This window comes from Delphinus delphis, chromosome 17 (genome assembly GCF_949987515.2).
Source record: "Delphinus delphis chromosome 17, mDelDel1.2, whole genome shotgun sequence".
In the NCBI taxonomy this organism is placed as follows: domain Eukaryota; kingdom Metazoa; phylum Chordata; class Mammalia; order Artiodactyla; family Delphinidae; genus Delphinus; species Delphinus delphis.
In genome coordinates, this window is record NC_082699.1 from 60752373 (window position 1) to 60777613 (window position 25241).

The window sequence follows — 25241 nt, forward strand, 5'->3', positions numbered from 1 at the left end:
GCAGTAGAAGTTGCTATTCCCTTCTAAAAACTATTTTATTATTAAAAATTTTTAATGAGGCATAATTGATCTACAATATTACGTAAGCTTCAGGTGTACAACATAACGATTCACAATTTTTAAAGATTATACTCCATTTATGGTTATTATAAAGTACTGGCTCTATTCTCTGTGATGTACAATCTATGTTTGTAGTTCATTTTATACACAGTAGTTTGTACCTCTTAATCCCCTACCTCTATTTTGCCCCTCTCCTCACTGGTAACCATAGACTGTGGTTTCTAGGAGTCCTTTTCATTTCTGTTATATATATTCACCAGCTTGTTTTATTTTTTAGATTCCACATATAAGTGATAACATACAGTATTTGTCTTTCTCTGTCTGCTTATTTCACTTAGCATAATACCCTCCAAGTGCATCCATGTTGCTGCAAATTTCATTCCATTCTCATTAGCAGCCATCACCATCCAAGCCCGGAGCATAAGGCTTGAAGGCAATTTGAAGGCAATTTCCCACCCTGCTCTAACCAAGGGATGGCTCCAAGGAGATCCTCTCCAGGAAGAAAGTGGAGAAACCCTTAAAATGAGGAAAATAACCAACCCCTATAACAACTCGAACTTTCTCATACTTTTCTTCCCTGAAATAAAATCTAAAAATGATCTGTGAACAAAGAAAGCTTCTTTCCCATAAACATTTGGATTAAACATTTTCTTCCTTGGGTGCAAAAGATCTGACTCCTACTTGCATCTTTATAACTTATTTTTTCCAGGCTTCTGCAAGTCATCCCTCTTTTTTTTAATTCATTTTTTATACAGCAGGTTCTTATTAGTTATCTACTTTATACATATTAGTGTATACATGTCAATCCCAATCTCCCAGTTCATCCCACCACCACCACCGCCACACACACACCGCCACCCCCTTTCCCCCCTTGGTGTCCGTATGTTTGTTCTCTACGTCTTTGTCTATTTCTGCCTTGCAAACCAGTTCATCTGTACCATTGTTCTAGATTCCATATATGTGCGTTAATATATGATATTTGTTTTTCTCTTTCTGACTTACTTCACTCTGTATGACAGACTCTAGGTCCATCCACATCTCTACAAATGACCTAATTTCATTCCTTTTTTTATGGCTGAGTATTATTCCATTGTATATATGTACCACATCTTCTTTATCCATTCGTCTGTCGATGGGCATTTAGGTTGTTTCCATGACCTGGCTATTGTAAATAGTGCTGCAATGAACACTGGGATGCATGTGTCTTTTTGAATTATGGTTTACTCTGGGTATATGCCCAGTAGTGGGATTGCTGGATCATATGGTAATTCTATTTTTAGTTTTTTAAGGAACCTCCATACTGTTCTCCATAGTGGCTGTATCAATTTACATTCCCACCAACAATGCAAGAGGGTTCCCTTTTCTCCACACGCTCTTCAGCATTTTTTGTTTGTAGATTTTCTGATGATGCCCATTCTAACTGGTGTGAGGTGATACCTCATTGTAGTTTATTTGCATTTCTCTAATGATTAGTGATGCTGAGCAGCTTTTCATTTACCTCTTGGCCATCTGTATGTCTTCTTTGGAGCATCCCTCTTCTTTGCCTATTAATTTTCTCACCAGTAAAACGAGAACGCTGGATGATTCCTAACGTCCATGCTTATTATGACCACTCCTTTCCCCTATGTTTTCTGGATTTTCCATCAAGGCACACAAGCTTTCTGCTTCCTGAGAAAAAGCTGCAAATCTTGGGGTTCCACTGGGGACCATCCTCAACAAAATGGCAGAGTTGGCTAGCAACTGCCATGACTCACAGAAGTGCACTAATACGCACTGCTGTAAATAACTTCACTGTGCTAAACCCCAGATGTTGCTGATAAGTATTAGCCAATAAGCCCAAGAGGGAAAGGAGTCATTGACAGAGAAGCACTTGTGTCTTAAAGTCAATGTGTAAGTGGTAAGAGACACAACCCATATTTGCATCTTGGAAGGAAGAAGAGGTCAGCGTCTCCAAAACTAAATAACTGCTTAAGCGGATTAAACCACATACACACACACACACACACACAGGCACACACACACACAGGCACACACACAAATAACAATGGAGAAAACAACCTTCATCTCTAAATTAAACCCAATAATGTAGACTGGTTACAAGTACTGAGCACTTTGTGATACATTCTAGAAAAAAAACATGAGCTAAAGGAAATCACAGCATCAAAATGAGATGGGATCAGAAGCTAACTGCTGTCAATTACAGATAAACACAAAACGGGGCACTATAATGTCCTGACATTGGTAACAATTGCTGGGACCCCAGGGGAAAAGCTTTAAAATCTTCAAACAGCTTAGTTCAGTAGTTCAGCATGAAAAGGGCACTGATAAGCTCCATCTGTTGAGAAGAAAAGTCATGATTGATACTGAGTATTAGTCAAGCACACCCGTCTTTGTCAGGGGTTGCACTTGGCTTGAAGTTCAACAAGATGCCTGCCTGTGAGGAGCTTAGGTTTTGGGCAAACATTACTGCATTGTTCCCAGATGCCACCTGGATTAAACTGATTAGGCTAAACTCATGCTGCAGTAACAAACATTCCTCACACTCTTCGGACATAATGAAAGTTTATTTCTTGCTTATACAAAGTCAGTGCCAAGTCGGATCCTGGGCAATTGTCCTCTACATTGTGACTTGGTGATCAAAGTTCCTTTGACTCTGTGCTCTGCCATCTGAGCATGTGGCCATCACACTCCCCAAAAAGGAAGAGGGAGTTGGAAGTTTTCACCAGGGTTTTTGCTGCCCCAGCCCATCAGGGCAGCGTGTTTCTCTCACAGGCCACCATCTAGAACTAGGCATTCTGGGAGATTGGGAAGTGCAGTCTTCCAGGAGCCCAGGAGGAGAGAAGTGGATGCTGGTGAACACAAGGGACAACTATGATGACAGCACTAATAAACAGCAGAGACACCCTCATATCCCTACAGAAAATTAATAAGGCTTCAAAGCTTAAAAACTATCAGCTACTCATCCCAACAACCCTACTCCTCCCCTTTCCCAAATGGCCATGCAATGCACTGGCCTCTTTTCACCAAATGTGTAAAACAGTTAACAGTAGGCAAATATGATTGTCAGTTGCAGGGCGGGGGGGGGGGGGTGTAAAAAAAAATTAGGCTGAAAAGAAAAAAGTCAAGATGAGCTATTTCTACCCAAGTGCTTTCATGCTATGTCATTACCCTCCAAACTGAACAGCCTAGTCCTTAGGTCAAAGTTCAATGATAACATGGCAAGGATAACCAAGTAGTAGCAGCAGCAGCAGAGGCAGGGAAACCAGAGATACAACCTCCTAGAGGTAAGGACCAATGAAAAAAATTCCTTGGTTTCTACATATTTTATACCCCCCCCCCACCAACACACACACACACACACACAGGTACACACCACAGCGTGACAGATGTGACCGCTGATCTATAGCTGTAGCCGAGACCTCCCTTGGAAACCTGGATTCGAAAGTTTAATGGCTTACTTGACACTTTCTCTGGGATGTAACTCAGAAGTCATAAAATACGGTCAAAATGAAACTTCTGATTTCACCTCAAATCTTCCCCTTTCAACATCCTCCCCTCCTTGCCATTTTTCTCCATCTTACTAAATAACACCATGTACAGGTATCTGCTCAAACCAGGGACTTCGGAGTCATCCTCGATTCCTCCCTTTGCCTCCTGGGTTACACCTAATCACATCTTACCACTTCTGCCTTCAAAATAAACTTCAGGTTTGCCCACTTCTCTCCGCTTCTACTGGTATCACCCTGGCCCAAGACACCATCTCTCACCTCCATCAGCTCCAGTATCCACTTCCTAGTCTCCCTGTTTCTCCTCCTGCTTGCTTCTAACAAACCCTCTGAGAAGCAGCTAGGATCTTCTCTTTGTAAGCCCCTCCCCTGTGTGAAACCTTCCATGGATTTCTCCATTGAACTAAGCAGAAAATTCAGGCAAAACCACAGGATCTCTCCAATATCATCTTGAGCCATTTGTACACTTGCAACATTGGTCTCTATCCATTCCTCAGCAGGAGATGTTCTTCCCTACCTCAGGGCCCTTGCACAAGCTGTCCCATCTCTTGGCAGGGCTGCTCCTTTCTAACATGGAGATTTCATTTCAGAAAGCAGCCTTCCCTCCCTTTTTACCTTCCCTCCCCAATCCTCTACTCCAACTTTATTTTCTACCTCAGTTTCTCAGGCTGTGGTAGGTTTCCTTCCAAATATATATTAGAACTTGTATCATAGCACATATTTGAGACCCAGTTTCTACTTCTGTTTTATTCAATATAGGTATCACCAGAGAAGGGCTCTAACAGATACTTTGAATGTTGAATGATATGTGCATTTTAAGGAGATAAAAGCCATTCTCACTAAATAAGACAGGGTTAACTATACTTTTTATACTATGTCAGCGTCCTGTACCCTGAAGGTCACAAACTAAACTCCCTATAGAAGCCTAGCAGGAAACATCATGAGTGAAGAGGGCCAGGCATAGACCGAACCTACGTGGAGAGACTGCTCATCTAAAAGGGGCAGCTGCTGACGACTCCAGCTGGTACCAATTTAGGCTTATCATTTCCAGATTTTTAAAAAATTTTCAAGTGAAGTGGGAAATCTGAAGCGTTTAAATGAAGAACTTCAGGGGTTTTCCACTGCTGAAGAATTAATTTAAACCTTAAGTTCGTGTGGGCAAACAAAATATGTTGGTAGACCCAATAGGGCTGCAGGCAGCCAATTCGAAACCTCTGCTGGAAAAAAAAAAAAGCATTTTCTCTAATCCGTCTTGCCAAAATATTTTCTGACAGTAATGATGATATTAAGAACAATGATAGTAGCAAACTTAACCGCATGCTTACTATATGCCAGGAGTCTTTTTGAGCACTTAGTGTATAAATTCCAATGATACTAGCAACCACCCACTGAGGTACATACTATGATTACCCCTACAGATGAAGACACTGAGACAGAGGAAGGACGAGAAATTAGCCCCAGGTTATACAGCTAGCATGTAGCAGGGTAGAATAGGGACTACACCCTAGGTCCCAGAGTCTACGTTCTTTACTGTTAGGTAAAGAGCAATCAGAATAGTGAAAGTGCGTATCCTCTATAAAACGTTCTGCCTGGTAACAAATCCAAGCTTTGATGCCTTTCTCTCTTCTGTTTGTTTGTTACAGTTCTGGCGACCTCCAAGAAGTTACTACTATCCAGGCATGTATAGCGTTAACCCTTTTTTGTCTATTTAGTACAACAGGAGAAAAGGCTGGTATCAGATTTCTCCCCAAAACCAGATTACACAATGGGCAAGTCAGACATGAAAGCATTTAGGAGCTAAACTGCTTAATTACATAAAGAACAGGGAGGCAATGAAGTTCAGCTTTGGTTGTGGCATTTGGCCAAAATTCCGTTAGGATTTGGCTTCAGCCTTGGTTTTTGGCAGGCCAAGTAGCCAAATGCCATTTCAGCTCTATTTCTGGCAACCTTGACCTTGTGCACAATTAATGATCATTCGATCACGTAGGTTACTTAAACATCTGATCATCATAGCACTGCTAGTAACACAGATAGGGATGTTTCTTTGGGCTTACTAGTGCTATGTGAAAATTCCCTTTCCAATAAAAGGAGGCGTTTTACATGTAACTTGGAAAACCTCCTGGTTTTTCTATTAAAAGTTTATCAGTCAGGTGAAAATCAACTGCACATTGATTACAGGAATTCATTTAAACAACAAATAATTGTGCCCCTATGAAGTGCCAAGCATGGTTAGTAGCCTTAGGGATCAAAAACAAATCAGGTCCCTGCCCTCACACAGTTTACACTCAGATGGATGACATAAAATAATAATACACATAATAGATAAGGAAATCATACACTGTTTCAGAAAGCGATGCGTATGTTGAGTGGGAATAACAAAAGAGCCGGGGATCAGAGGCACTGGGAAAGAGGTCATTATTTAAATATTGATACAACAGCCCAGTAAACCTCCCTGAGGTTATGTGTGAGCAAAGATTTTAAGAAGATGAAGGAGTGAGCCTTGTGTATCCTGAGAAAAAGACATCGCAGGCAGAGGGAACGGGCAGTACAAGGGCTCTGAGGTGGGAAGATACCTGGTTTAATCCAGGAGCAGCCTAAACATGGAAGAGTATAGCAGCAGATGACATGAGTGACTTGCCAGGGAACAGCTCATGCTGGGTCCCAGAGGGCACCAAAGGACTTTGGCTTTTAATTTGAGGAAAATGGGGAGTGATGAGAGGAGTCTGAGCAAAGGAACAACATGATCTGACGGACACATTCACAAGATCATTCTGGCTGAATTGAAAATCATGTTTTACAATGAGTACTGTGAAAACATCTTTGAAGAAAGAAAACCACAGGGATGGCAACAAAATTCAGCTTGATCTTGAGAATTTTTAAAAAGCATCTTCTTGAAATACAGCCCAGGGATTTCGCTGGTGGCGCAGTGGTTAAGAATCCGCCTGCCAATGCAGGGGACGCAGGTTCGAGCCCTGGTCTGGGAAGATCCCACATGCCACGGAGCAACTAAGCCCATGCTCCACAACTACTGAGCTTGTGTGCCACAACTACTGAAGCCTGCGTACCTAGAGCCCGTGCTCCACAGCAAGAGAAGCCACCGCAATGAGAAGCCCCTGCACTGCAACGAAGAGTAGCCACCACTTGCCACAACTAGAGAAAGCCCGTGCGCAGCAATGAAGACCCAATGCAGTCAAAAATAAATAAACTTATTAAAAAATACAGCCCAAAGCTTTAGTTTATGGGATTGTTTCAATGAAATTGCCTCATGAGCTTCAACTAAGATGGCAAGTCCAAGAGTTGAAGTCTTTATTTCAGTCAGTTATCATCGGAGAGGATGAAGGCTTAATGACTTGGGAATATCACCATTAGCACGACCCTGTCGTGGCAGAGCTGGACCAAAATGTATGTTGCTCCTTCACTGACCTCAGTTGAAAGGGTATATTTTCAGTATCATAAATGTGCAGTATAAAAACCACAGAAGCCAACAGCTCTGAGGAATTATTACACTGCACTACAATGCCAATTTTAAAAAAAAATCTGCTTGGTATAACTTTAAGTTGTAATAAATAGGTATTCTTACTAATATTTCAGGTTTATCCTTGTATGACAGACATTTCTTCTATGATGATAATATTCCACTTCAGCCAAATAGTGACTGAACACTCTGCCATTTGGCCAAAATGCACATTTGGTATATATTCTGGACCAAATGTTTGTGGCCCCTCCCAAATTCGTATGTTGAAGCCCTAACCCTCAATGTGGTGATATTTGGAGATAGGGCCTTTGGGAGATGCTTAGATTTAGATAAGGTCATGAGGGTGCGGCCCCATGATAGGAGTAGTGTCCTTTTAAGAAGGGGAAGAGAGACTAGAGCTCACTTTCTCTCTACCATGTGAGGACACAGGCAGAAGGTTTCCATCAGCAAGTCAGGAAAAGGGCCCTTGCCAGGAACCACATTGGATGGTACCTTGATCTTGGACTCTCCAGCCTCCAGCACTGTAAGAAATACATGTCTATTATTGAAGCTACCTAATCTATGGAATTTTGTTACAGCAGCTCAAGCAGACTAATAGATATGTATGGTCACATGTGAAAGCAACATTTGAAAACTATTTCTAATTCATAAAAACCCTGGCAATAATGTTTTAGGTGTTGCTTGGTACCTGGTGGTCTGATTTTCAATTTAAGTCAGGAGTTCCTGATCATTTAAGCAGAAGCTGCTGCTTTCTATCACCTTCAAGTTTTGACTTCAAGGAAATGGGACAGAAATCAGGGTAGTCAGCTGATGCTTACACTGAGGATGGTGAATAGCAATGGGTGGGGGTGAAGGAACCTCGCCATCTGAAATCTTGGCCAACCCTGGAGGTAGCAGAGAGATCACTGGTCCTCAACTGCAGGTTGGAGACTCTTGGCCTAAGTGAAGTTTGCCTACCACAGACTACAAATAGGTATTTGCCTAGTCTAAGGGACAACCTAGACTTTGAGGATGAAGGGTAATGGAGTAGCTATGGAAGTATCCCTTGCTCATCCTGTGGACAATGTTCCACTTGCACCCACCGTCCAGGAAAGCATTCCCTGCCACTGACAATTGTTACAGGATCCCGCAAGATGTATCCTCCTGCTTGCTTGTAGAGAGGTTAAAGATAAAGAAATAACTATGAGGCAAAAGAAAGGAAGACCCAGAGGCAAGGGACTTCTGGGTCACATCAACTAATTTCATTTATCAAATCAAAAGTGTATTCTTTATGATGTGCTGCACCCTGTAGCAGGCACTGATGCTGCAGCAATGAACAAGATAGTCAAGGTCACTGCTCTCAAGGAGTTTACATTTTACCGGAGACACAGAAAATAAATAGGATGATTTCAGACAGGAAGAAGCTCTACGGAGGACAAACAGTGATGTCAGAAAGTGTGACTGGAGCAGTCAGGCTTCTCTGCAGAGGGACATTTGACTGAGACCTACGTGATAAGGAACCGGTGGTGCAATGATCAAGGGGGCAAATATAGGCAGACTGGATGGCAAGTATGAATGCGCTCAAGAGAGCATGACCTTGGTATATTCGAGAAACAGAAAGACAGGTATGTCTGGAGCTCAGATAGCCAGAGGAAAGCCTGATATGAGGTGGGATTAGGGAGGTCAAGCACGGCCGAAATATCTTGGGTTCTTACCATGGGAATGAGGTCTGGATTTTTACTTTAAGTGCTAGGAAAAACCATTAAGGATGCTAAGCTGGTGAGTGGTATCCTTTGATTCAAGACCACCGGGTGAAGAATGGATCACAGGAGGGCAAGAGTGAAGTGGAAGCCGGTTAAGAGATGATGAGGTCGACCCGGGTGATAGCAGTGGAGGTGGAACATGTGTGGATTTCAGAATACGCAGTGGGGGTAGAACGACTGAACACGATGTGCTGATGAATAATTGATCTCTAAACAACAGAACTGGCTGTGCAATTTGCATTTTTTTTTTTTTTTACATAATGGAATACTCTATTTTTCTCAATGTATAAGTGATGCCAGGACAGTTTAAAATGCTGTATTACTTATTACCATGTTTTTTTCCCTTTACAGCTATTAACTTTCGGCAATTTATATCCAAACAGAACATAAGCAGTAGCCATTTGTATATTTATAGAGAAGAAAGAAGAGAAAGCAAGGTGTTTTTAAAAAATGATTCCAAGTACCCTGGCCACCTCTCACCCTCCCCCAACACTGCTCCAGAATGATGGGTGTGCAGTGTCTAAAGCTGAGCAGCCCAGCTCCTCCCATCGGCTGAGGCACAGCTGAGCCAATGTGGAGCAGTGAAGATGTGCATCTCAACCACAGGTCCCCCGTAAGCATCTCAGTGAAATGCATCCACTTCCTCAAAGTCACGTGGGGACTGCAACATCCACCATGCAGAGCCATTGGCCCTTGACAGCAAAAGTTTGTACACCCCTGTTCTCAATGGTCACCTGAGTGCAAGTATTCATAGTTCAACAGCAACTATGACATAGGATACCAGGGAAAGCAAAGATACACTTAAAGATCTTAATAATATGGATTTTATAAAACGTTTTAGCATCTGGTGTGTATGTAGAGAGAAAGAGGGTGACACTATATGCTCAGAGATGGTGCGTGTCTGTTGAACGACAGTGCCCCTCACCAGGAGCTAGCATCAGCCTTCTAGCTGTGTGTGCAAAGGCCCAACCCTGCTTTCTTCCACCACCTTCTGCTGTTCACCTTACTCGGCCTCAAGCTTCTCTGTCAAGTTCTACTTTATCTGCTTCTTGAGTTCTTCGCTCAGCTGAGTTGACCAGGGCTTTGAGATACGGCTTTTCCAGCATCACCCACCAAGGACTGGGAGTCTTTTCAACACAGCTACAGAAGAAGTTCACTGCTGTCCTGTGTGCCACCTATGGCTGTCTCTTTCTTAGGTATAAATTATACCCTTGCCTTTATATAGATACATACAATTCTGAAATCTCTCAATCAGTTCTGTTATGATTCTAACTGCTTCCATGGTTGAAAGGTTTACACATTATCTCCAGCATTTCAGGCTGGAAAAGAAACGCATTTGGACAGAGTGCTACCAGATGAGCCACCCTTAGAACTCAAATGCCCTTTCTTCCAGAAGCCTATCTTTGCTGTGTCAAAACTGTCGATGGAATTGTAACTGGGCTCTGATCCACCCACTGATAGGGGTCCACCTGCCCTGATGCAACTTTCCATTTTGCATCCTCAAACGGCATGTACTACAGTCTTGGTACACAAGAAAAGGAAGATTAACCAAATGGCTGCAGGCTCTTGTTGCTTTGTATAGATTTGTCAGCACAACAGAGTGGAAAGCAGTGGCCATGGGTCAGAATTACTCTGTTTTAGGCTAGGCTATGCCACTACTAGCTTCAAGATTTTGGAGAAGCCATATATTCTCATCCTCACCTATAAAATAAATCAGGTAGTCAGATGTTCCCTAAGGTTCCTTCTTGGTTGATTGTACCATGAAACGGTGGCTCAAATACATGCTCTATTGTTACACTTTTCAGAGCTCAACACTTTGGTAATAAATGCTAACCTTTTCAAATATGGGTTAACTGTAGTTTCTTTCTTTCCAAGTGCCCAGTGCATATATGGGGTGGGTTGGGGGGAGCTGGAACTCACATAGCATGAAGTCATTCTGGCTTGTCTCTCTTATTCTGACCCCCGACAATTCTTAGCTAAGGATGTGCTCATTATGTTTCCCATGCGTTATGTCCTTTCCTATCATTGGTGACATTATATTGGGTTGGCAGCTTCTTTTGGAGACACTCTTGATCCCCAAGCCAAGAAATACAGAGAGCCAAGAATTAGATCATTCTATCCCCAAATTGCTACAGACCTTCTCAGAGGCAGCTGAGCCATGTAATTTGATCAAGGTTAAGTACAATCCACCCTTCATCTTTAACCCAAGTCAAAATCCTTTGAACTTTCCATTTCAATCCCAGATTACTGCTTCCTGACCACTCTTAAAAACGTCCACCAGCGGCTCTCCAGTCAACTCTCATTTATCCACCTGTGGCTTATCCAAAGCACCAGGCTTTCTCCTCCTCCTGCCTCCAGCACAAAATTCCAGGCCAGCTCCTTTAACTCAGTGCCAAAGAAACACAAACTGAATCTAATATTAGCCTAATGAGAAAAGGCTATCTGCTGCCAGAGGTTCGCAGAATGCGTCCCAAAGCCAAATGCACGCAATTATTCACTGGTTTGGGTGCTGGCGCCGCACCTCCCTTATGTAATACAGCAATAAAGATCTGCTGTGTTTCTATCCAAGAAAGGAAGAATACAGGCAGCGTTTTAACCTCTTCTTTCGCCTAGTTGGCCAGATTCTCAGTATATCAGGTTATATTTTCTTTTCAAATAAATAAATCATTTGTACATTTAATGTTAAAAGGAGTGAAAAAAAATCATGGTTTCAGGGTCATCATACTTAGATGTGAATTTTATCTTCCTTCAATTTTTAGCCAGAAACGAAGTTTTGGCAAGCCATTCAAATTCTTTGTTTTCTCAGCTGCAAAACAGATTTTATAAATAAAAAGGGGGCAGTGACACATATAAGAGCGACACACAAAAAGCCACCAAGACTCTTGATCATTACTCTGATTCACCACTTTACAGGCTCTGGTGAATTAGCATTGCTGTCAAGAAAAAATAAAGATTAACCTTATGAAAGCCTTCTTTCATAGGCATGAAAACACAGGGTAAGTTTCCTCATAAGCACCTAGAAAAGCAAGTCTAGAAGTGAAGAGTTTCTAGTTTCCCAATGCTGTATTTAGGCCACTTGTGAGGACACATTCCAGAGTTCCAAGGTGAACAGCCAGGATACTGTTTGCTGATGGGCTGATCTTATTCCAAAGCCCGAGTTGCCATGGAAACTCAAATTCCAACCATCAGAGCATTTAGGGATATCACTTTCAAAACAGACTCCCCTTTCCACATTTTTCTCATGATTGAAGCACATGTTCCCCCAGGCCCAAGGACAAGGGTCAGATCACACAATTCCATCTTTTCATCTTACTCACTCCTATACCCAGAAAACTTCAATGGCTTCCACAAACCAGAGCAGCCTGTCCAACAGAACTTTCTGTGATGTTCTATGTCTGTGCTATCCAAGACAGTAATCCCTAGACACATGGGGAACACTTGAAATTTTGCTGGTGTGACCAAGGAAACAATTTTTCATTTTATTCATTTTTTTTTGCTGTACATGGGCCTCTCACTGTTGTGGCCTCTCCCGTTGTGGAGCACAGGCTCTGGACGCACAAGCTCAGCGGCCATGGCTCATGGGCCCAGCCACTCCGCGGCATGTGGGATCTTCCTGGACCGGGGCACGAACCCGCGTCCCCTGCATTGGCAGGCGGACTTTCAACCACTGCGCCACCAGGGAAGCCCCATTTTATTCATTTTTAATGGATTTAATAGCCACACATGGCTAGTGGCTACCATAGTGGATGGTGCAGATAGAAAATAAATCTACGCTCCTAACATTCAAATCCCATACGACTGGGCCCCAACCTACTGTCCCAACCTCATCTTCCGCAACACAAACCTGGACCCAAGGAGACTGTTGCTGAGAGCACCTGAGGATGTCTGTGGCCACACCACTGCTAAGGACGTCTTCCATTCTTACTACTGCATATCTGAATGTTACCCATATTTCACAGCATAGATGCATTTCTTCCTCTCCTGGAGTACCTACCCTCTGGCAGCCCCATGCCTACTGCTCTGGAAGGAAGGGTTCATTAACCTCAGGCCTGTCTGGGAAGGACCCCAGGGGCTCCCAGCGCTGCTTCCTTGAAAACTGCTATGTGGACCACACCTGGTCTACAGGACCTGTGAGATGGCCTTGGGCCCACATGACTCGAATGGTAAAATGAATGGTGGGAAAAAGAGGCTGTGCCTTCTGTGAGTCAAGGAATCTCATCCTCACCTCGGCTCTCATCTGTGGCAGTGGTAGGTGCCCCTGCGTGGGTGAAGGAACAGAAGCAGCTGTGTCCTTCATACCTTCTAGCCCTCCCGATGAGAAGAAATGCTGTACATACTATCTCTTGCCTGGTATCCACCTGTAAAGCTAGGTCAACATAGTTTTTGCATTTTGAACTTATAACTGCAGCTGTAGTATGGCACGCATACTCTCTGAATTCCTAAGTCCTCGCTGGCATTTAGCACTCCCAATGGTAAATAGCTTTTGCAAATCCACAATTCAATTGAATCTGTTTCTTTTTTTTTTTTTCCAACTAGACTCTATGCTACCTAATAATAAGGATTAAAAGTGAGTTTGCGGGTCCAGATCCCTGGTGGTCCAGCGGTTAAGACTCTGTGCTTCCACTGCAGGGGGGGGGGCACGGGTTTGATCTCTGGTTGGGGAACTAAAATCCCTCGTGCCATGCGGTGCAGCCAAAAAAAAAAAAAAACCACAAAAAAACAAAACAAAGTGAGCTTGGTTCTCTATTGATTTCTCTTTTGTCTATAAGAGCTGATGGCAACTCATAGGACCGATAACCTCTTTCTGGAATCAGGGCCCTAGTCTTTAGAGTAACTGGGGCCAAGGGTGCCAAATCACATTTAAGACAAAGAAACAAAAAGGATGATTGTTCCAAAGATATGTAGCGATAGAGATATTTTTTAATTATGAAAGCAATGTAAATTTCAGGGTCAAGACGGTAGATTAAACTTGTGCTATACAATCCCCTCTCAGGCTCTAAAAACTTAAAGATACTAGAAAATATATTTTTAAATTTATATAAGGCCAAAGAGACATCTCTAGGTGCTAGGAGCCCACAGCAATGAGGAGGACGGAAGCACAGTATGCCTGCTGGAGATCTGGAACAGGGATTGGTTTCAAAGTCCAACTTGGCCAGACCAAAAGTGGCAGAACCTCCAGGCGTGATAGCACGCTAGAACCAGGTTCCTGTGTGAAGCCTGCAGATGGCACATCTGGGGGGACCTGATTCGTGTAGTGAGTCAGCAAAGAGAACATCAAATTGAAACATAATTAAACACCTGGTCAAAGCTGTTACATCCCAAAAAGTTCAGGAAGAGACAAACACAAAAGCACCTCATCAGTGCTTGCTTCAGCAGCACAAAGACTACAAAAGCACCTCATCAAATGGCCTCCACAGCCCAAGGCATGCTTAGTCCCCGAGATAACTCCCCCTTGGCAAATAACCAGCAAGAATTAGGAGCCACGGGAGGAAAGACAGCACCCTCAAAGGCAGAATACAGACTCAACAAACAGGAAAAGTCATGGATGAGCTGCTTAAGTTAATGGGGCAACCTGAAAAGGGCTTGAAAATAAATATGCTTGAAAGGGTACATATCTTTAAAAAAAAAAACAAAAAAACTCAAGTGCAGAAAAAGAAAGTTTCCCCCATAATCTCAGCTCCAGATGTAAACTGCTGCTCAAACTGTGGAATGAACTCTTTCAGACTCGGTGATGCCTTTTTACAGAGAAAAGATATTTTTACGAAAACGGGAACGTTTTACAGTGTGCAGTAACTTGCCCTTCTCCCTCCTCTCCCCACTCTAAAATAGCAGCGTACTCATTTTCCCAAATAAACACTGCTACAGACGAATGTCTGTGTCTCCCTAAAATTCACATGCTGAAACCTAACCCCCAATGTGATAGTATTAGAAGGAGGGGCCTTTGGGAGGTGCTTAGGTGATGAGGGTGGAGCCCTCATGAATGGGATTAGTGCCCTTGTAAAAGAGACTCCAGAGAGATTCCTGGTCCCTTTCCACCATGTGAGGACAGTGTGATGACGACTGTCTATAAATCAGGAAGCAGGCTCTCATCAGACACTCAGTCTGGTGGCACCTTGATCCTGAGCTTCCCAGCCTTCATAACTGTGAGAAATAAATTTCTATTGTTTATAAGTCACCTAGTTTAAGGTATTTTTGTAGCAGCCTGAATAGACTAAGATAAATACACATAGGTCTCCCTCACCCTTATAAAGGGAGAACTCTATTCCATTCCACGAACACACAGTTTCTTCAGCCAATGTCCTATGAAAGGACATTGTTTTCATATTATAAACATTGCTAGAGTGACCATTCTCCTGCAGCCATCTTTGCACATCTGGATGATTATTTCCTTGGGACAAGTTCCTAGAGAGGGAATTACTGGCTCAAAACTTATACACATTTAAAATGTTGATAACTCTATCAGACTGTCCTCCAGAAAATCTGTACCAACTTACACTACTGAGTGGCTTTAAGTGCGTGCATTTCTAGCCAGAGGTTTTTTAGGGTAAGTTTAGAGTAGGTCAAGTTACCAGAGATTCAATTATTTACCCAAGGAAAAAGGATGACTCACAACTCCAATAACCCTCTAAGTGCACCAGGAGGGCACATTTCAATGTGTCTGTACGTGCACAGAACATGTTCACATTGTCTGTGGCTCAGAATCTCCAGGGTATGTGACACTGCAGGTCTGCAGTAATCAAGCTCTTTTTATTTCGTCCCCCCAGCAACCACCATTGTCATCAAGTCCTGCATGAAAAAATAAATACTTTGTAACAAGAGCTCCTCGTCTGTTCCCTCCTAAACATGTCAATGTGAAGACATTCAGAATCCCCTCTCAACCCTGTTTGGGGGTTTCATTGTAGGTGATCTGGACAAACTCAGATGAGCGTGGTTTCCAGCTGTAGGCTATTCCTGAGGAAAGGTTCATTATGGACAACTACGTTCTCAAGTGAAGTAGGTTTTTAGCGAAGCAAACGTAAAATGATCTAGAGGCAAAGGCAGGTGCTACTGACATGAAAATTCAGGGTTTACTACAATTGCACACGTTCCAAATAATTCAGAAGTTATCAAATCCTGTCAGGTTTGAATCAAACTTCTTATATCACCAATCTGTTGTGCAAATAAAAGAGAATCTGGACATGTTGGAAGGTGAATTAAATCAGGCAAATGTCAATAACTTGTTTTCTTTTTCTCCACTCTCATTTTTAATATTTTAAGCATCTCTTTGAAAAGATCCCACTCAGACCATTATCTTCCTAGTTAAAGAAGACCCTTAAGGCATTTTTTTCTCACTCTTTCAAGATGGCACCACTGGCTGATCGGATTTAGATGTCATAAGAGGGCTCACTTATTCCCAGCTCCTCTTACAGACCAAACCTCAATTATCAACCAGTTTCCTATAAGGTGCAATTTCTCTCAGCTACAATATCTAGTGCAAAATATCTGTAATACCTCCCTTGCTAATCATTCTCCACTCCCTACAACACAGACACACAGACACTCATTATGTCATCAGTTTTTAATTATCCACACTAAAGAAGGAAAGGAGCCATGGTAATTATTCAAAACTATAGATAAAGAAGAAAAATTCACATCTGATTTCGGAAGGCATTTTTTGGGGGGAGTGGTGGTTATTGTAGGACAGCCAAGTGACCTTTCTACTTAAGGTTTTTCTTGGATGATTGCAACGTTTGCTTTCCAAGGCGTGCACATATTCATCCACTCAACGAACATTTGAAAGGAAATTCCTTTGAAGGAAATGCACGAGGGAGAAATCAAATAACCACACGAAGATTAGTCCTCTCAATTTCCAAGGGGCAAACTAATATAAACCGCCAACAAGAGCATCTTCACTGACTGCAGACAAAAACCCATATAGTGCCAGTTCCATTGCAGAAAACCTTTGAAAGACGCTGCTCGTACTAAAGAATCATCCATCCTCCCAGTTTACCAAGGTGTGTTTTATACCAACATCTAGGCTAAAAGACTAAAAGAACAAACCATCCTGCAACAAAATAAAACAATTACACCTTTCATTAATTAGGGTCTTGTTTACTATTGTCTACCTCATAGAATTGTTTCAGGGAGACGATAAGCCAGTATATCAAGAGTCCTTCAAACAGCACCTGGCATGTATGTATATATTTAATAAAATATTACTTGTTACTGTGGTTGTCAGCAAAAAGCCCCCTCATACTCATGCAGCCAACTGGGGCTTTTACAAAACACTTGCACATACATAATATTATTTCATCTGTTCAACCTAATGGAGGATGGAGTTTTTCTGATAACCCATTCTACAGGTGAAAAATCTGAGGCTTGAAAAGTCACAGGACTTGTCCAATATCATAAAATGATAAATCTGAGCCTGGCAAACAAATCTTTCAGCTTTAATTCCAAGGCACTCTTCCCTGTAGCTCATTCTATACCATCCTCAGAGCCTCATGCGATAAAACTGACCACAAACGTGTTTCAATTTCACTCTAAAGGGTATGCGGTCAATATTTTCATTTCTCATTACCTGCAATCAAGGAGCAGTGTTTCTTTAACTGAAGATACAACGCTAATTAACGAAAGCACCATCAGTTCTTATCTGGGGCTGGACCACGAAATAGCAAAGCTGCAGCTTCAGAATCTCCTTAACTTACTGGATTATTACCTACCTTAGCCGTCTCGGCTTCTGCCTGCAGTCGCTTGGGGGTTCCTTTTTGGTCAAGCACCTTCTGGTAATTTTTGTTTTTAATAGAGTGAGAATCAACACCTTCACCTTCAATTTGCAGTTTAATACCTTCAGCACGGGCAGGGTGATCAATACCCCGTGGATTCAAACCGCAGTGGAGAGCTAGGAAAGAGGAAAAAATCTAAACTCAGAAAACAGATCCTATAAATAAAGGAGGTGTCCATGAAAGACAATATTTCATCTGGCCTATGTGGGAAGATACAAGGAATCTCCAAGTTGAGAGGTGGGGGTCATAATTATGGGAAATGATTTGGTGAAGAGGGAGCACGGTATGGTGGGAAATCCTGAGCTTTGAAGTCAGGAAGACTAGAGTACAAATCCAGGAACCATCAGTTCCAAGTTGTTTGACCTTGAGCAAGCAACTAACCCCCACATTACAGACGACAACACCAAATCAGGCAACTTGGGTACTGCCTTCCACACATGCAATCATTTCAACCCCTGCAGTTCAGTGTGTATCTCTGCTTCCATCTGGAAAACTGCTCATTCCCTCCCATTTCTGAATTTTCTCTATTCTTCAAGCATCCACTCAAGTCCACCCTCTTGCAGTCATTCAGCAAATATTTACTGAGCACTTACTGTGTGCTGTTCCTGGACCAGGTCCTGCAAGCACGGATTTACATACGACAGATGTTAGCTTCAAAGAACTCACAATCCAATAGAAGAGGCAGACAAGAAACAAAGAACTAGTGGTTTTAAAACAGTTACTACTCCTCCATGAAAGAAGGAAAGGTCAGAGTGGAGGGTTTAAGGGAGCTCAGCCTAGTAGCTTCCTATTTTCACTTTCTCTCTCCACATCCTTTAACGCAGATACCCTCACAAATAAAATCTAAAGCTCATACTGAGTATATTTATTCATTCCACATAGGAGTTCCTCCTGTGTACCCATGACTATCAGAGAAATAGCGGTTATAGGAAATGTTATAGGAAACATACATTCCCCCTGGATGACATCCATGAACCAACGGGTGTGTGTGAGTGAATGTGCACACACTTATGTACATATAGCTGGTACGTGTGTTTTGAGGTCTCTGGTGGAGAATTCTCTCATCTCCCTGTGACTCTCAAGCCTTCAAATGTAGCTAAACTTCCATCCTTATCCCCTTCCCCTTGGTCTCAGAGGATTTAAGGCCAGAACCTCCAATCCCCTCCCATCTCCCTCGAGACTCCACTTTATCAATAATCTCCTTTTACCCAGGATCTTCAGTCTCCCCCTTTCTCAGCATTCTTCCCCTTTAGAGGACATCTGCGATTCTAAAATTCTTCCCTTTACTTAGCACCCCAGGGTTTCCTTTTCTCTTGATCAGGCTTGTGAAAGAATATTTTACACCTGAGAGATGAGGGAAGCCTTCCCAGAAGTAGTCAGTCAGGTGTTCTTTTCCCCACTCTCCACTTCTCCCTTAACAGGTCCCATCCATTCCCAGCACTTCTGATGCAATTAACCTGACCATGACTCTCAAATTTTAAACCCAGCCCAGAGAGACCTCTCTCATGATGCTTCAGATGTAGGACTGTGACTCAACATCCCAATGTCACTGTATCACAGACCTCACACTTAACATGTTCATACTGAACCTTGGTTTTTCTACCAAAAAATATTCACTTTCTCCTGTCTTCAGCTACTCACACAGAAACTGAAGAGTCCTCCTTGACACACTCTCTCCATAAGTCACCACATCCCTCGTATCTATCACCAGAGCCAGCAAGCACTGCATTCAAACTGCTTCTCCCATCCACCTACTTCACACCTCCACTGCCATCATCCTGGTCCAAGCTACTCATCTCTGTCCCCCAGAATGTGACCAGCCCAACTGCTCTTCCTCGCTGGACCCCCGCAATCCCATTTAAAAATGTATAGGTTGGTTCAAGAGACTTCTGCTACAAAACAGAAACAGACTCACAGACTTAGAGAACGAACTTATGGTTACCTGGAGGGGAGGCATAGTTAGGGAGTTTGGGATTGAAATATATACACTGCTTTATTTAAAATAAAGAGCCAACAAGGACCTACTGTAAAAAAAAAATGGATGGGGGACAAGAGAATGATATAGATGAGATGAGATTGGCCACGTGTTGATAATTCTTGAAGCTAATTGGTGGATTCATGGGGATTTATTATACTACTCTTTCCACTTTTGTCTATGTTGAAATTTTCCTTAATAATAAAGTAAAAAAAAAAAAAACTTTCTAATGGCTTCATTTTACACCCAGATCATTCAAAAATCTTTAACGTGGCCAACAAGGCCATTCATAATCTGTCCCCTCTGGACTTTGTATATAATGTTTCTTTGCCTGAACTGCTCTTCCCCATTCTTCACCTAACCCCTACTTATCCTTCAGGTTTTGGTTTAAATACCAACTCTTCAGATTTGATCATGTGCCTGGAATGGCAAGTATTCAACATTGTATGAACGATCTTAAAAAACTTATTGTACAAAGATCCATACGCATGTGACCCTATTTCAACTATTTTATATCAAAATTATCTGAATTTCTCTTCTAGCCTTTAAGCTTCCTAAAACAAGGGCCAGTCTATTTCATGGGGCCTCGTAGGCACTCAGCATGTATTAGTTCATGCCTCTTCCCTCAGATTTGTGGTGCGTCTCAAATAATCTCCATGAAGAACTCTGAGACATAATTATATTCATTTCACAGACAAGGGAAATGAGGCTCAAAGGGTTACAGTCATAAAAAGTCATACAGGTGTCTACTGAAGGTCACAAAGATCATGTATCATTTAGGTCACAGAGGATTTCAAGTTTCAGGTGAACAAACCCAAAATAGATTAAGCAGTAAGGAAAATCATTATCTTTCAGGAGAGGAAGCCCAGTAATGGGAAAAGTTCGGAGTTAGCTGATTTCCAAGTTCAGCGGTGCTATCAAGGACTCTTTTTCCTCTTCCTAGTTTGCTGTCCATAACATCACCTTTATTCTAAGCCTGGGTCCCCACGTGGCACTAGAGCTACAGGCTTCTGGTTCTCAGCTAGCAATAGAGACAGCTTGATTGACCATCGTTTTCTTCCCCACATCCTCCTCCAAACTTGGATCTTTTCTCAGCGGCCCAAGGTGAATCACACACATCCGTTAGTGAACTAAAACCCTGGCAGTAGAGATAGGATTACCCTTAAACCAGCTGACCTTCACCTAAGGTCAAGTCCCCAAACCACATCGCTGTTACTCAACAAGGCAGGGGTGGAATAGACGCTGGAGAACCAACCGCAATGCCCAATTCAGGCAGTGGTAGAAAAAGAACAAAACCTATGAGAGCATGAGGCTAACTACTGTTAATATCAATCAGCTTCCCCATCTCCAAAGATCAGCCTACTTACAATGAATCTTCAATTAAACATATTAAAATTGTGATTATTAAAAAGAGGTGAGCCTGTGTCGGGAGGTGGCGGATGGGCATGGGACAGATTTAGAGATTAGTGAGGAAAAGAAAAAAGTGTGCATCTTTGATCTTACTCCAGCATGATTCCCAGCTGCTTCCTGCCTTGAAATTCATGGCCTAGGAATAACACTGAGCTGCTGATAGCTTCCAGCATCTCCTGTTCTCCTCTGCCATCATCTGCCCACCCATCAGACTCTCGTACTTCCCTCGCTTTTGCTCACGTTGGTCCCTCCTCCTAGAAAGTTCTACTCCACCTCAACCTTACTTCCTTCTTTGGGAAGTGAACTCCCACTCAGCCCACGTGTCTTTTCAGACTTCTTCAGCAAGCCTTCTAGGAGCTTCTGGCATCCTGGTGCTTCATCCCCTCACTCTCTGAGGATGTCTGTCTAATTGACCTGTCTGCTTCACCGACCACAGCTGCCAGCTCCACCTCCACTGCCCAGTCCAGAAACGGTCACATAATAGGCACCGGAGAAACATCTGTTCAGCTGCTGAACGAACCACCAATCTTCTGTCTTTACACAACTATGCCTTATATCAAAAGGTATCTTTTCTCTGCTAGTAAATACTAAGTGTACAAAATGTAAGATCTCTATAGACATGAGATGGGTTATGGCATTTTGACTTTCTATGCATGTCGCGTTCTTCACACATATATTTTAATCCTCCACAGCTGTTTCCTCCTCGCCTGCAAATCCTGCAGTTGATGTAGGTTTTTGTGTTTGGGTTTATTTGTGTAAAACCATTTCTGACAGGCTTTGTTTTGTTTTCCCTGAAATTTCATGTCCCTGATGTTTATAAATCAAGTGACTTTTAGATGGCCTCTTACACGCTGTGACCTCCATCTCTCTGTTCATCATGTAAAAGGCGCCCCCATTTGCTTTCTCTTTTCTATCCTCATCACTACCCTTTCTTGCTTTCACTGAAGTTATCTGTTCAATTTAATGGGCTCAGCAGCTCACACGTCAGCTTTGAGATCTTCTTGTTTCCCTGACCTTCCCAACCAGTCTTGTGCCCTATGGATTTCTAGTTATTGACCTGACACTGCAGGCTGCTTGTGGTCTTTACCTGAAGGGCTGCCACTGTCGCTTTAATGTTAAAGTTGCTAATGGTGAGCTCTTAAAATGAGGAGTTAAAGACCAGGTTTTACAAATGTTGCTCTTTTAAAAACCTAGAGAAAATTCCTCATGCAAATACACATGTTTTAGCATTGTTTTGAGATGCCAATTCGAAGGCAGCATCTTTTTTTCATGTGCGAAAACCCACTCCCTCAGAAATTGAAAACCCTTGCACATTGCTGGTGGGAATGTAAAATGGGACAGCTTCTGTGGAAAACTGCATGGCGAATTCCTCAAAAAGAAGAATTAAAATAGAATTACCATTTGATACAGCAATTCAACCAAAGAATTGAAGTAGGGACTCAAACAGATATTTGTATATCCATGTTTATAGCAGCATTATTCACAACAGCCAAAAGGTGGAAAGAACCCAGATGCCCATCGATGGATAAATGGATAAACAAAATGCTGTATGTATGTACTACGGAATATTATTCAGTATTAAAAAGGAATGAAATTCTGATACACGCTACACTAGGGATGAACCTTGAAGACATTATGCGGAGTGAAATAAGCCAGTTACAAAAGGACAAGTATTGTATGATTCTACTTATGAGAGGTACTTAGAACAGTCAAATTCATAGAGACAAAGTGGAACAGTGGTTACCAGGGGCTGGAGGAGAGGAGATTGGGGACCTATTGCTTAGTATGGAGTTTCAGTTTGGGTTGATGAAGAAGTTCTGGAGATGGATAGTGGTGATGGTTGCACAACAATATAAATATATTTAATGCCACTGAATCACACACTCAAGAATGGTTACAGTGGGGCTTCCCTGGTGGCGCAGTGGTTGAGAGTCCGCCTGCCGATGCAGGGGACACGGGTTCGTGCCCCGGTCCACGAAGATCCCACATGCCGCGGAGCGGCTGGGCCCGTGAGCCATGGCCGCTGAGCCTGCGCGTCCGGAGCCTGTGCTCCGCAACGGGAGAGGCCACAATGGTGAGAGGCCTGCGTACCGCAAAAAAAAAAAAAAAGAATGGTTACAGTGATCAATTTTGTTATATTCTACAATAAAATTTTAAAACAAAAAACCAAAATTGGACTCCCTCTCATTTCACCTCTCTATTGCCTGTTAAGTGGAAAGTTCCAAAAGTATTTTTATTCTTCTTTCCATCATCTTATTGTGATTTTCAGGTATAACACGTTTTTTGCTTTCTTTTTAAAAAAGTATAATAGATAATAATAGCTCCATGGTATCAGATTACATTAAAATGTTCTTGGAAAGGGCATGTTCTCCAAAATGGGCCCCAGCCTGACTGGCAGAAGACATGCTTCACTTGCTGGAAGCGAGCCTGGGCCTTCCTGGCCCTGACCTCTGAGGGGTCCCATTCCGATGGGACTTAGGTCACAGTAACAGACTGTGCCTAAGTGCCAGGCTTCATTTCATCTCCAGATGATTCAAGAAGAGCTGAGGGATGTGCTGGCATCACAACATTCATTTGTAAGAACAAGTGGATCGTACTTGCCAAGAAGTCATGCAGCTTGCCAGTCCTTTCAGTCCCCACCCACGCCACACTCTCCCTGTAGTGAGACAAGGGACAGAGCCTCATTCAAGTTGAATGGCCCTTTATTCCCCGCCTCACTGTGAACAGAGATGCTGTGCAAACACCCCCAGTGGTGCCGCTCTGGCTCCTGCCCCTATGTTTCTACCAACACACAGACGCTGCATGCAGCTGCTGAGATGTCTTGTGCTTCTCTGCTTTGCCAGAATTGATCTTTTTCCATAATATACTCTTCCCTTCCCTTATTTGCATGGATAACCCTTCAGGAGATAAGAAATGCTCTTTCTTCTTTCCCCTGTGAAGCTTTAAGTGATTCTGTATGCATTATAGCCTCCTAAGCAATGTTGACCACGTCTCTTTTTCTTATTAAATCTGGTGTCTGTGTGTATACACCATGAGTTGCAAGTATTTATTAACACGACTGCCTACCCCATAACTAGGAGCCCCATGAAATAAGTGACTTCTTATTAAGCTTTACAAGCCCAGCGCCCAGCCAAATGACTAACGTACAGTTACGCTGAATCATTGCTCACAGAATGAGCAGAGGTATCATGGAAAGATACTGATTCAGTCCTACTGACTGCCATTCCCTTCTCATGAGTAGCTTAGATCTTTATTTTTCAAAAGAGCAAATAAGAGTTGCTTCCAACCTAATTGGATAATTCAAGGATATGGTAAATCATGGAACCACAGAGCTGTCCCGGAACTGCTGTTTCACTTGACTGCCTTCTGCAGAACAGACACAGTGTTATTCATCTGTGTACCTGCAAACGCTAAGTTGCACGTATTTGGCACCTCATACATGTTGCTAAATGAATACATGATCTTAAGACACAAATATACTCCAATCCCCATCATTAGCTATTAGAATTGAGATAGATTGTTTATCATTTCATGTATATTTCTTGCTTCTAGCTAGAGAAAAAGTTCCTGGAGGACATGGCCCTTGTTTTGTACATCTCTCATATATAATATTCACATAGCAGACACTCTCCAAATATCTGTTTAAGTAAGGGAAGTGCCTTATTCGTTAATATTCTGCATTCAAATCTGGCAGAACTCTACTCTCTAGAAGTAATCCGGGCATCAAAAAAGGCCTCCCGCCCTTTGCAGGAGACACTTCTGGTGGCTAAACATTCCCAATCTCTCCTCCTTGCCACCTTCCACAGCAGGTCTACAAAGTCAAAACTCAATTCTCCAGCCTCCCTTGCAGCTACAAGTGGCTGCAAACAGATGGATAAAAAGACAGATGGATAAAAAGACAGTCCTGGAACTGACAAAAGAGAACAGATGTTGATACCGCCCTTCCTTCCCTCTCTCTGCCTTGAATGCTGATGTGTTATCTAGAGCTGCTATAGACCTTCTGTGACAACAGGGCTCCAAACATGAGTGAAAGCCAAGAGGCTAACAGCCACACTGGCTCTGCCATCATTGGGCTACTCTATGTTCGTAATTGCCTCCCTCTGGACTTGGGGCTCTGGGAGAGAAATAATCCTAGTTGTTAAGCCACTTTGAATCAGGTGTTCTCTACCATTCAGATGAACCGTTCCAAACTAACATATGATTCCATTTTAACCAGTTACATATGATTGCTTAGCTCTTCCTCATGGAGAAAAATAAGAAAACTGAAATCCTAGCAAAATATTACAGTCTGGGTTTCGTAACTCCCAT

At 42.6% G+C, this 25241-nt stretch overlaps 1 protein-coding gene across 3 annotated transcripts in view; it reads right to left on the reverse strand.

The window, feature by feature from the left end:
• Nucleotides 1–25241, reverse strand: part of SAMD12 (sterile alpha motif domain containing 12) — a 412259-nt gene that overhangs the window by 356731 nt on the left and 30287 nt on the right. For 2 of the 3 annotated variants that reach the window (XM_059995094.1, XM_059995093.1), the window contains exon 2: nt 17486–17664. The exons of the other annotated variant lie outside the window; for it this stretch is intronic. In XM_059995094.1, the coding sequence (XP_059851077.1) occupies nt 17486–17664 (179 nt within the window). The remainder of the gene's footprint in view (nt 1–17485; nt 17665–25241) is intronic. 3 annotated transcript variants of the gene reach the window in all.